Source organism: Sparus aurata, chromosome 23 (genome assembly GCF_900880675.1).
Source record: "Sparus aurata chromosome 23, fSpaAur1.1, whole genome shotgun sequence".
Classification (NCBI taxonomy): domain Eukaryota; kingdom Metazoa; phylum Chordata; class Actinopteri; order Spariformes; family Sparidae; genus Sparus; species Sparus aurata.
This window is the reverse complement of record NC_044209.1, coordinates 29,539,858-29,553,477: the sequence shown is the minus strand read 5'-3', so window position 1 is coordinate 29,553,477 and position 13,620 is coordinate 29,539,858. Positions and strand designations below refer to the sequence as shown.

Here is a 13,620-nt window from a genome sequence, read left to right as displayed (position 1 = left end):
GTCTACCGGCCCCCAAAACCAAATATTGACTTTCTACATGACTTTGCTGCTCTGCTCACCCACCTATCCACCACCTATTCACCAAACAACATAGTACTTGGAGATTTTAACATTCACATGGACAATACCAACAACCCACTTACCAAAGACTTTACATCCTGCCTCGACAGTTTTGGATTTCAACAGCACACCGATACCCCCACTCACTCCAAGGGTCACATTCTGGACTTAATCTGCTGCTCTGGTGTTTCCCCTTCCGATCTAACTGCAGTTGAACTCCCCATTACCGACCACTTCCTCCTCTCATTTAATGTAAAACTCCCTCTCTCCACTACCAAGCTCCCCCGTCTCATTTCTTTTCGCAATATTAAGGATATTAACTTAGATTCCCTCTCCTCCAGCATTGACTCCCTCATGGCCACTCAGAACTCACTCACCCTCGAACAGCTGGTTTCACACTACAACACTGGACTCCAACAGATACTCAACTCCCTTGCTCCGCTAAAAACCAGATCTGTCTCCTTCTCCCTTTCCGCTCCCTGGTTTACCCCCGAACTTCGACTCATGAAAGCTAAAGGACGACAACTCGAGCGGCTATACAGGAAAACTGGACTTCATATTCACAGAGACATTTACAAAAATCATATGTTACATTACAAGAACCGCACTACCCAAACCAAATCCAATTATTACACTGCTATAATCTGTTCCAACAAAGGTAACACTAAATCACTATTCTCACTGTACAAGAATATCACCCAAGCCCCAGAATCTCTACCATCTCACCTCTGTTCAACTGCTTTCTGTAACTCCATCATGTCAATCCTCAGTCAGAAAATCCAGATGATCCACCAACATCTCAGCTCACAAACCACCCTCAATGTCATATCCGAACTTCCTCCTCCTACCCACTCTTTCTCCTGCTTCCAGCTCCCCACCTTCGCAGAAATTTCAGATCTTATCCGCAAGTCCAAGCCATCCACCTGTCAGCTAGACCCTCTCCCCACGGTTCTGGTCAAAGCCTGCCTCCCTTCCCTGGTCCCTCTCATCTCTGCCATCATCCACTCTTCTCTCTCCACTGGAACTGTTCCTACACCATTCAAGACTGCTGCAATTACCCCAATTTTGAAAAAACCTGGTGCAGATCCCACAAACTTCAATAACCTACGTCCAATCTCTAATCTCCCCTTCATTTCCAAGATTCTTGAAAAAACAGTAGCAATTCAACTCCATTCTCATTTATTCAACAACAACCTGTACGAACAGTTCCAGTCTGGTTTCCGCCCTCTCCATAGCACAGAAACTGCACTCTTAAAAATAACCAACGACCTCCTCATGGCAGCTGATACTGGTTTACTCTCCATTCTCATCCTCCTCGATCTCAGTGCAGCCTTCGACACCATCTGTCACACCACCCTCCTCAAGAGACTGTCCTCCCTCGGTATCACTCATACTCCTCTAAACTGGTTCAAATCATATCTCTCCTGCCGTACTCAGTTCATCCAGCTCAAAACCTTCACATCCCAACCTTCCCCTGTCACCTCAGGTGTGCCTCAGGGCTCTGTCCTGGGGCCCCTCCTCTTTATCATTTATCTCCTTCCCCTTGGCAATATCTTCCGCAAACATAACATCACTTTTCACTGTTACGCAGATGACACCCAGCTCTACCTCGCCAGCAAACCCACTTCCAACCTCCCTCCCTCCTCCCTTACCGACTGCTTAACTGAAATAAAATCCTGGTTCACTTCAAATCTACTAAAACTCAACTCTGACAAAACTGAGATCCTTCTCATTGGCACACAGTCAACACTTTCCAAAACCGACAGTTTCCCCCTCATCATTGATAACTGCTCCGTTTCCCCCTCCCCACAGGTTAAGAGTCTGGGTGTCATCCTCGACAGTACACTCTCCTTCCAATCTCACATCAATAACATCATCCGGTCTGCTTACTTCCACCTACGCAACATCAACCGCCTCCGCCCCTCCCTTACTCCCCATACCACTGCTATCCTCGTCCATAGTCTCATCACTTCCCGTCTGGATTACTGCAACTCCCTCCTCTCCGGTCTCACCCACAAATCCCTGCACAAACTTCAACTGGTCCAGAATTCAGCTGCCCGTGTCATCACCAGAACCCCCTCCATCCACCACATCACTCCCGTCCTACAGCAGCTCCACTGGCTCCCGGTCAAGTCCCGCATTGACTTCAAAATCCTTCTGCTAACATTCAAGACCATTCACAATCTTGCCCCCCCATATCTTTCCAATCTTCTCCATATCGCCACTCCCTCTCGCACCCTCTGTTCATCCTCCTCCATTTCGCTGACTGTCCCCCCTGCCCGTCTCACCACCATGGGGAGCAGAGCTTTCAGCCGCTCTGCTCCCTGGCTCTGGAACTCTCTGCCACCCGAAATAAGGAACATCACTACACTATCTGATTTCAAGTCCAAACTCAAAACACACCTGTTTATGATCACCTTTCTTAGTTAAATGAATTTTCTGTCCATTTTTACTGTTTTCTTCCCTTGTGTACTTTTGTGGCTTAAATTGTCTTTGTTTACTGTAAGGTGTCCTTGAGTGAAAGAAAGGCGCCTATGAAATAAAATGTATTATTATTATTATTAATTAATGAGCTGGTGAAGATTAATGATCACAATCAGTAAGTTAACTATTAATCTTAGACACCGAGCTGGGCTATGTAAGCTAACAGTTCCTTTAGCAGCAGGCTATCAGATGCTAACAGATGAGTGTTTGTTGTCATGGTCAGAAACTCACAGCTCTGCTAGCTAACACTAACTTTGTTGTCCAGTTCAAAGCAGAATTGTCTTTAAATTAATAAAACTTGATTCACATTCAAGTAATGTTTGTCATCCATCTTGTCCATGTGTCTGAGAAATGTGGTCCTCAGTGGTCCGGTGTGGGAGGTGTCACGAAAAACTCAGTCAGTGGATTTTTTCTGAGATGCCTGAAATAAGGTGTGTGTGTGTGTGTGTGTGTGTGTGTGTGTGTATTGTGTTGCAGAGATATCTACGGAAGTTAGCATGCTAACCCGCTAAATGTCCTCACAGCGAACACGGAGACTCATCTACTCACTAGTCCGTCTTTACAGGCCACTTTAGTTACACACTGTTCTAACTCTGACTTTACAACTTGTACATTGATCAGTTTATAGAAAACCTGGATAGTAATTGTGCAGTAAGACTCTTAGTGGTGGTGACGTTTCAGTCATGTGACCGTGATGTCTTCTGTTTGTAGCCTAGCATTAGCTTCTTACTGCTACACAGTTAATTTAGCTTCAGACATCACAGAGTGGAGTTCATCTGTGGAGATTATCTGGATCAACAGAACCTGGACGGATCAGAACCCAGTTCAATGATCCCACAGAGGAACCAGAGAGATGCTAACTAACTAACTAAAAATAAAAGTTACTGACGTACAGACAGAGTCTCGCAAAGTGAGCAGTAAAGCTTTAGTCTTCATTTTGGTTGCAAACTATGCAAGCTAACTTGCTAACTGGCTAACCAAACAAAATGTTAGTTGAAACTGTGAAATAATATTTTGTTTTAGAGGTGAAGATGGAGAAAGTTTGAAGTCTGGCAATAATCTTCAGGACATTTCAAAGTCGAGGAAGAAGACTGCAGTTTATATTGTGGACTGTGACAGCGATTAATGAAGATTTCTGCATTAAAATATCTAAAAACATGTAGACCTTTGTTTAGTATGTTGTTGAGTTGAGTTCTTACATTATCCCAAAAGTTTCCTCAAGGTAACAGAGGGTTTCATAAACTGGTCAGATCTATCAGAAGAAGTAAACTGATGTTTTTGAGGCGTTTCCCTCAGTCAGAGGAAACACAGCTCGGTGGGCTCAGATAATCTGGCTCTGTGCCAAGAGTCCTCAGCAGCTGTTTCCTCTCCAGGAAGTCACATGACTTACAGGAAGTGAGCTGCTGAACAAAGAGGGAGAAGTTCTGCTGCAGTCGGTCAGACGAACCAGAGCTGAGTTCACTTTCTCTCAAACTTTCTTTGAACACGACTTCATTCCACCAGAACTTCCAGCAACAGGTGAGAAACGTTTCTGTTGTTGCTGCAGATCTTCATGTTAACATCTTTATGTTAGAGTTCTGTATGTTTAACACATTCTACACAGTGAACAAATACTTGAGACAACATTCAATAACTTTCTCTGTGTGTTTAAACTTCATCATGTCAGTGTGTTTAAATAACACAGCGTGTTCTGTGATCCCTCCTGCTGTCAGCAGGTTACAGAACATGTATGAACATGTGAAAAAACCCTGAAGCTCATGTGGTGAACAGCTGACACACTCAGTGGATCAATAACAGTCGTTCTGCTGAGAAAGCTGAAGTTATCAGCGTTATTCAGTAACGTGATGTCGACACTGTTCTGAGCCAACAGGGAGATATATTGTGGTATGATGGCCGACATTAAATGTGATCTTATTAGGCAGTTGTAGTATAATAATTACATGCGGTGCCGGCCCTGAGAAATTTGGTTCCCTTGGAAAGATCTTGCAGTCAATTTCACAATCAATGTTCATACACTCACACAGAAACTGCATGTATGTCTTCAAGATTATATATTTTTTTTATGTCAAAATATCTCACCAAATAAAAACTGAAGAAAGAAACAAGTGATAAAAATACAATATAAATTAAAGCTGCAAGCAGTGATGAACGGGCCCTCGCAGTCCACGTGTGTCGGGGCATGCTGGCGTCGGGGTATGCCAGGTTGATGTACTCAGGGCATCAAAATGCAGCACGCCACCAGGTGTGACGTAGATGAAAGCTTTTGATAAGTTTTTCCCACAGATTCTACTTGCAAAGTTTGGTGCCAATTGGTCAAATGGCAAAAATGGAAAATTATAAGTTTATTAGTTTTTCACAGAGCCTTAGTGGCTCATGGGGAAGTAGTCACCTAAGATTCATGTCATTGGGACAGACCAGTGTGGAGATAAGCAACACTTTGTGTTTTGAGCAAAATGTACATGAAGTTGTTATTTAATAACTTGAGTATTGTTTGGAATATCAAAATTCTTTTAATAGCTTTTTGTCAGGAGAGTTCACAGATGCTGTGTGCAGAGTTTGGTGCAAATCAGTGAAATCGACTGGGAGGAGTTCGAAAAAGTAGGTTTGCGACATTTGGCGAATTTGCGGGAAAAAACGGTTTGCGAAAATGGGCGTGGCCTATATGACGTGGTTCAGCACAATTGAGTGAACGCGTGTATATAAGGTTTTTGAATGTGTGACAAAGTATATGGGCGTTATAAGCCAAAACGCACTGTAGTTGATTAAAGCGCCACCTAGTGGTGGAAATTGAGGATGACAATAGATTCAGACATTTTTCAACAGGTGTATATTCCAAGTTTGGTGAGTTTTGGGGCATGTTCAGGCAGTGAAAAATGTGATCATTTGGGACAAAAAATCGTCATCCAAGAAGAAGGACCTTGCAGGTCGAGACCTGCTCGGGCCCTAATAAGACATTGTGCAAACATATTATCTCTCAGCCTCAGAGTGCCATCTCCTGCTTATCTATTGTCAGCCGCTTTGCAAAACGACCTCCAACTCCTTCCATTTTACTAGGTATCATGCTCCCGGCTATCCTCATGACAGGAGAACACAGCCAGCAGGTTAAAATAACACCTGAACAGGCCTGACGTTAACTTTCCAAATGTCCCTGATGAATTTAAGGTGGAGTAACATGAACTTACAAGCTGTTTACTGATTATGAAACAATGCTGCTATTGTCTGAAGTAAGCTAGTAATTTAGCACTCTGCTCCAACAACAGTAACTACGACGCATTATTAATGCCATTCACTTCATCATATTGACGTCACTGTACCTCTTTGTTCTTCACGTTTTTCTTCCTCTTCTTTCCTTCTTTTCTTTGGGCGCCAGATTGTTTCAGTTTTTTGGACCTTGTGGTTCCACTATAGTATCATTAAGTCTTTTTCTTTAGGTCAGCTGGCCTCTCAACCCGTCCCCTCACGGAGGGCAGGTACAGTGCAACCATCCAGGAACAAACCAAAATATCTCTTTATTATTTAAAAGGCTTTGCTATAAACTTATGTCTTTAATATAAACGTCTGTCCTGTTTCAGCTGAACTGTGAGTCGGAAGGATTTACTAAACTCTGCATTCCTCTTTAATGAACATGTCACACAGCGTCCCAGCTGGTTTATTTTCAGGGATTTAGCATTTGGATAAAAAGTTAATCTCAAGGTCCACTTCAGAGCTTTGACTGGTACTACATGACACATGACACAGTGACCTCTGGTGTCCTCTGATCGTCTCCTGACCTTCTCTTACAGACCTCATCACGCTGTAGCAGCTCTCTGGTTTCTGCTTGAAGGATCAGGAGGACACACAAACCTTCATCATGGCCATCGCTGATCAGCTGGTGGAGCTGATGTTCTCCTGGATCAAGAAGAGGGAGAACTGTGCAAAGAAGCTGAAGAAACTGGCTGATGAGTTGGAGACACTCAGGGAGAAATGCAACTCTGCAGAATGTGCTGGCAGCACAGTGTCGGTGATCGGAGCAGCGAGTCTGATTGGAGCCGGTGTGGCCACTTTCTTTACTGCCGGAGCAGCTGTTCCAGCTTTAGCTATTGTAGGAGGAATATATAGCGGTGTTGGTGCCGCTGTATCTGTAACTACAAAGATCATTGAGCACTTTTCATCCAGCGACACCTTGAAAGAGGCTGAGAAGATAGAAAAGGAGAACAATGAGACTGCAAAAAGCATCCAGAATCTGTTTGAGCAGCTGAAGGTGGAGGTGAAGAGGATGTATCCCTCTGCTAACCCAGATCAAGTCGACCGACATGTCATGACTTCATTCATGGGAGCCGTGGCCAGAAGAAGTGGCCTGAAGCTGAACATCAATTTCAGTCAACATGAGAGTTTTTATCTCATTGAACCAGGAATGAGACAGAACTCACTCAACACTTTTGCAATGACAGCTGGACTGACAGTTTATGGTATTTTCACAGTTTTCTCACTGAAAACTGCTGGGAAACAATCTAAGCTTTTGATTGCTGAAGCAACCAAAAAACTCATCAAAGAAATGTCCGCAGCAGGATTGAAGACAGCTATTAAAGGCGGAGCCATGGTAAGATCAGTATCTACACTCATGTATTGTTTGATCATCACACAGTAAATCACAGAAGCTCTTTTCACACAGAGAAGATGTGTGCACCGTCACAGCAATGACTGACACACACCTTTAAAAGGGTTAATTAGTTGAGTCATCTCCAGCACATTTGAAAGCAGTAGTCTGCTTCTCAGAAAATTTGTCGTTGATGAACACTGAATAAATAACTAAATAATTTGAGCCCCCATGACCTTCACACAAATCTTTTTCTGCGACTTTTAGGGTCCAGGAATTCATAATTAATGTTTTCTTGGTGATCTGAACCACTTTCTGACCTTTAAACCCAAGAAGGCCAATTGTCGAGTTCACATGAGACTCTAATGAAAGCTGTGCTCATGCTGAGTTATCAACAGTTCAGCAACAAGTAGGTTCACAAAAGGTCAGTTAATCTACACCGGGTGACATGACCTGACCGGTCCAACTATTAACCACACCCTCATTCTCTGAGAAAGAATGCCTCCATTAGCTTCATACATTAACCAAAAGTATTTTGGTTAATACAGATAACCACAGTTTAACAGGTGTAGTCAGTATATGACTAAACTCTTGGCCCAAGTGCACTGTAAATCCTTGTAATGGTCCACGGCCTAATGCTGGCTAACGGCTAAAGTAAAAGTGAAATACTGAGATGGACACAAACATTGAACTGAATTCAGATTAAGGCCTTTTTTTCACAGTTTTTGCAAAAAAAATTAGCAAATTGCTACCAAAAACATTGCCAACTAGCATGCTGCATGTTTTGATGTATTATTTGTGTTTGTGCAATCAAAACTGCAGGACTAGTTACGCGCCAAAAGTTTGTATGGCAAATTTATTTCGTTTTTCTAGTATTGATCTGACTTTGACTTTTGATCTTCATCATCAGGTTGTGGGAGGAGCTGTTGGAATGGGGTTTGCTCTTTCTGAGGCAATTGACAACTGGAAAGACCTGATCGAGAAGAATCATGAGACTGAAGCGAGCCGATCACTGAGAAAAACAGCTGATGACATTCTAAAGATGTGCCGTACACTGAAGGATCAGTTCGACAACATGAGGTATTGTAGGACCCCGTTGCCACAAACCATGCCCTTCAAGACGGATATAGACAAACAGCAATATAGGATTGCAAATGTAAATCTTTTATTCAGTAAAGGTTGCCCAAAGTGAAAAGAGACAGGTTGGTTCCCATTCCCTTCATTTGTTAGGTACAGAACACATGACTGATACAACAATGATAGTACTTAAATCAAAACAGCAAACAACAGAAATAAATATCCACCATGGAGTTATTCGACTCACTTTTTTATCCCATACCAACCACACAGACACTGGACAACATCAGCCTCAAAACATTTACCCTAGTCAGAGTGCAACCTTGCAGGGACCCCATATAGCTGAATCCAATACTTTACCAGAGATTCAGCAACTGTTACAGCCCACTGGTCTCGGGTTGGCACTTCAACAGTAAACTCTGAAAAACACATTTTTAAGAAACAAAACATTCTCATGCTGACCAGACGATGGCTCCAGGGCTGCGAATTCCATTGCCACTACTTCCAGCAGCCTAAACGCTAACAATCTTCCTATTGCTGCAACCACCCTTGGCTGGGGCACTTTGGATGCAATAAAATACTCACATGCCTTGCAAAAGCCTTCAACATCCATAAACATCCCTGGCTAGTAACACAGACTCCACACCAACTTCAATGTTCTTTCAACCCCTCGGTGACCATGATCTGTGTGCATATGAGGAAGCACCTCTTTTTGCGTCGCAGCAGGCAACAAGAGTTGCAGCACCCCCTCAACCCTCACAATCCTTCGCCGCTGCCTCAAAAGTCCAACAGTCTTATGACATTCTTGCATCCTCTCTACAAGGCTTCACCCCTTTCATCCAGTAAGTTTGAAAGATGCTTTTATTGAATCAGCCTGCTGAAGACTCGCCAAAGCAGTAATGTCAAAGGAAGGAAAGCTGGAAGAGGATACTTGTCTCCTGGCATGAGACCAACTGGTGAGGCTTTGACAGGATATTATGTGTATCCTGAAAAGTTTGTGTCTCTGCCATATCTTGTTGCTCTGAATACTGCCTGGAAAGAGCATCCCCTACATTCTGGCTACCATGTGCACTATAGTTTTCCATATTACGCTCTGATGGTCAGAGTACACAACTTGCATATACTTGCATACTCACCACTGCCCAGTGGCATATGCAACCCTTGGTGACTAGCATCAATCTCCAAAAAAAAAAAACACTTGCTGAAATCTGCATAAGGTACGTAGCCTCGGACTAAAAAAATAGCACTTACTCAACTTGACCTTGAGGTAAAACTACCCCCGACAACAACACCAAATCAAGACGCTCAAGGTGCTGCTTGATGGTAGAAGAAAAATTAACAATATCATCCAAAAGCAGGAGCAAAGCCTGGAAGCTCTGGGATTAAGGACTACTGCTTTCCCTGATTATGCCATGCTGGAGGTGTAGTGTCAAACTACTTGTCTAAAATTTACAATTATCTGATTTATCAACTATAAAACACTCACAGGTGGAGTCCTAAATCAAGGATGAAACAGCTGGTCTTCAGGTCAAAAGTATTTATTTCACACAGCAGGATACATGCAGTGAGCTCTCCCGGGATGAACTGAAGTCCCTGTCTGATGCTCCAACTTATATACTATTCTGATCTGGGGATTTCCACGCCCCTGGATCCTCCTTCTTTTAGGCCCGATCAATACCCTCATCCTCGATTAACTTCCATTTTTAGATTATACCGGTGTATTTCACTCCAAATAAGGCCTTAAAAATATAGCCAGACGTCCCACTCTCGGCCCCCTCCCTCCTCTGGGCCTTGGGTGTGACGTGGCAATAGTCATCTTTTGTTTATTTCATACATAGCACTTATAATTTCCATATACAGCAATTGTGACTCTAGTGGCCTTCTTGGGGATTCCTTCTCCAGTGTTTTGCACAGTGCAGGTCTCCTAGGTACTTTCTGGCTCTTACACAACACAGCTGAGCATTTCTAAATAGGGTGATGGTATTGCAACTCAGATATAATACACTACAAAGGAGCTGTGCTATGTGCATCTTAACCTCTTCATACTGACCTGGCAGTGTTCACCGATAGCGTTGCCTCACTGGTGCCTCATCTTCAACTGGAATTTTGTGTTCCATTGCATTCGTTCACCCCAAGTCAGTTTCCGACTTTGCAAAGACCCCAGAGTGCTTCCCCAAAAGCTGTCTCACGTTCTGAACCTGCTCAACAGTTAGTCCAGGTAACTCCATTGCAACAACCTCCAATGACAGCTCCTGTTGCTTCACCAGCCTGTTCACACAACAAGACCAGCTCTTCTTGTGGGGCTACACATTCAAATGCAACAGAAACAGTATCACAAGCTACCACATCCACTGTATGCATTGAACCAAGCCAAGTCTGAGGCTCAATTCTTACATTTACACCACCTACATTTAACACTGATACTGCCATGTGCCCATTTTCAACCAAAACCAATGCGCCAGACACAATTAATTCCCCTGAAAGACTTTCCTCCCCTGTGCACCAGGTAAAGAATACCCAAACCATTGGCAACGGACAATGCAAGCCACTCAGTTGTCTTAAGTGTGGGATGGAAATGTTGCTGAAAAAAGGACTTGTACATCACCCAATAACACATCCACTGTTGGGCATCTCCCCACTAAACAGTCAAACTCTGCATCGACTTGGGCCTTAAAGCGTGAGCCTGACTGAACCCCACATGTAGTTCGGCTCATTGCCACAGGGGGAGAAAGTTTCCCTGCTGCTCAGTTACCTGGGCTGACCTATCCTTGGAAACTGCCATATGCCATCCTGGAGCTTCCCGTCAGGTGGTTACCCCCATCCTACATTGCTGTGTGATGTGACCAGCTAACCAGCTTTAAAGCATATAGGCTGACCATCAACATCAAACATTGGCGGCTCCATCCAAACTCCAGCCAGGGTGGCCCCAATGCCAGCCATCTCAGACACTTTCTGTGCCAAATCAGCAATCTGGACCTGCTGTTAGAAAATATAATCAATATATTAAACCTAACTACTATACAGCAGATTTCTAGTCAGAGTTCCCCTCACCACCATTTCAGCCACTGCTTATTCCCAACATTTACACACGTCTTAGTTCGCTAGAGCAAAATGTGTTTGTTAGCAACAACTGATGTTTCTGAATGATCTTAACTAATTTCATTTACAGGACGGTTCTGGAGGAGATGGACAGAAGACAAAGAGAAGAGGAGGAGAGGGCCAGAAGACAACTAGAAGAGAAGGAGAAGGCCAGAAAACAAAGAGAAGATGAGGTGCTGGCCAAAAGAAGAGGAGAAGAGCAAGAGAAGGCCAAAAAACAATTACAGGAGCAGAAGGATGAGGCCAGAAAACAAAGAGAAGAGGAGGTGCTGGCCAAAAGAAGAAGAGAAGAGCAAGAGAAGGCCAAAAAACAATTACAGGAGCAGAAGGATGAGGCCAGAAAACAAAGAGAAGATGAGGTGCTGGCCAAAAGAAGAGGAGAAGAGCAAGAGAAGGCCAAAAAACAATTACAGGAGCAGAAGGATGAGGCCAGAAAACAAAGAGAAGATGAGGTGCTGGCCAAAAGAAGAGGAGAAGAGGAAGAGAAGGCCAAAAAACAATTACAGGAGCAGAAGGATGAGGCCAGAAAACAAAGAGAAGATGAGGTGCTGGCCAAAAGAAGAGGAGAAGAGGAAGAGAAGGCCAAAAAACAAATAAAGGAGCAGAAGGAGAAGGCCAGAAGACGACAGGAATATGAGATGCAAACTGGAGGTGAACAAAAGAAAAACAGTCAGCAGGCCGAACAGACTGGAGGTGATCAGGGAGATGATGAGAGGGATGATAAGGATAAAAGGAGAGATCAGGAGGGAGTGGAGGGTGATAGCGAGGAAGAGACAGAGGAAGAGGAGAGCAAGCACACTGGTAGAAAGAAAAAGAAAAAGTGCCATCGAAAAAACAGAACAACGAATAGACAAATCCAAACTGTGGATCAGGGTGAGATCAACCAAACACCTCCTGGAACAATCAGGATCGGGTTGCTCAACACTCGGTCGATGAATCAAAGAACATCCAGGATCTCAGAGCTCATAACAGGAAACTACCTGGACGTCTTTCTCACAACAGAGACGTGGTTACGAGATGATACAGCAGACAGAGTCCTCAGTATGGCAACACCAGAAGGTTTCAGGTCCCACTATCAGGTGAGGGATGGTAGAAGAGGAGGAGGGGTGGCCAATCAGTTCTCAGAGGAATTGCAGGGAGAACAACTTAACTTTAACCATCTAAACATAACAACCTTTGAGTTTGTTGTCACAGTTCTGCAACATGATGATTGGGACCAACCTGTCGTGATCATCAATGTGTATCACCCACCAGGGTACAACCAGCAACGATTCCGCAGGTTTCTGGACGAGTTTCAAAGTCTCCTGGATGAAGTCAAGAAGAACTACAGCAGCATCATTGTGGCTGGAGATTTCAACATACATGTTAATGAAGAAAGGAGGTCCTATACTGACGAGTTTGATTTTCTTTTGTGGGTCAATAACCTGATACAGCATGTAGAGGAGCCAACACACGAAGGAGGTAACACTCTGGATCTGGTCATTACCACAAATGTTGAAATCTCTGGTCTTATTGTTCGGGATGATGGAGTATCAGATCATTACACAGTTTATTTTAATGCAAAGCCAAAAGATACAACAGACAAAACTGAACAAAATGAGAATGAAGAGCAGAAACGATTCAGAAAGATGTAGGAATAGAAACTGAATAATTCTCTGAGAACTCTCTGAAAGCAGCTGATTAGCTGTAATATATCACCTGATGTAACTGTGATCAATGACATTTCTACAAAGTATCTTATAAAACAAGTTGAAAATAGTATAAGAATAACCACTTTAAAGTGATATTACGGTGTAAGTTAAATCCATGGTCTAAATCACTGTGAAACTGTGTTAGACTCCCTCTGGAGAGATCAAGTTGGCAGACCGCTAATTTGCAGAGTTTTATCACCCTCATTAACGACCGCACGACAACAATGCACTGCAGTAAATGGATCCAAGTATAAACCGCCACCAAAAAGCCACAAATAATGTTCAAATCAGCACCAAACTTCAGCAACCACAGCTTCCCAGTAGAAATCCAGCTAAGCTAGCGGAGGTTAGATGCCCCGGACTATGTGCTGAGACCCTATTTGTACTGTTGCTGAAGTTTGGTGCTGTTCTGAGCATTATTTGTGGCTTTTTGGTGGCGGTTTATATTTGGATCCATTAACTGCAGTGTATTGTTGTCATGTGGCCGTTTCTGAAGATGCTAAAGCTATGTGAGCTAGCGCTCTGCAAACTTTATCTCTCAAGGGGGGATAAAACTTACACCGGAAAATCCCTTTAAGATTACATTTTAATGAAACATGTTGCTAAAATAAACAATTTATCAAAAAAAGTCAA

General features: G+C 43.4%; 1 protein-coding gene across 2 annotated transcripts; it reads left to right on the top strand.

The window, feature by feature from the left end:
• Positions 1-3,930: 3,930 nt before the first annotated feature.
• On the top strand, positions 3,931-13,263 carry LOC115574823 (reticulocyte-binding protein 2 homolog a-like). Of its 2 annotated transcripts, XM_030406444.1 has the most exons (5): positions 3,931-4,062; positions 6,327-7,123; positions 8,031-8,200; positions 11,367-11,445; positions 11,632-13,263. In XM_030406444.1, the coding sequence occupies exons 2-5, from the start codon at positions 6,395-6,397 to the stop codon at positions 12,928-12,930; spliced, it is 2,277 nt and encodes a 758-aa protein (XP_030262304.1). In that variant the 5' UTR covers positions 3,931-4,062; positions 6,327-6,394; the 3' UTR covers positions 12,931-13,263. The 2 variants fall into 2 exon arrangements, with proteins under 2 accessions (XP_030262304.1, XP_030262303.1); XM_030406443.1 differs by having other exon boundaries at positions 11,367-13,262.
• The last annotated feature ends 357 nt before the right edge of the window (positions 13,264-13,620 follow it).

Coding starts and splice junctions, on each gene's coding strand:
- LOC115574823 (XM_030406443.1), top strand. CDS start 6,395: ATGGCCATCGCTGATCAGCTGGTGGAGCTGATGTTCTCCTGGATCAAG. Junction 7,124..8,030: donor CTATTAAAGGCGGAGCCATG/GTAAGATCAGTA, acceptor CTTCATCATCAG/GTTGTGGGAGGAGCTGTTGG. Junction 8,201..11,366: donor GATCAGTTCGACAACATGAG/GTATTGTAGGAC, acceptor TTTCATTTACAG/GACGGTTCTGGAGGAGATGG.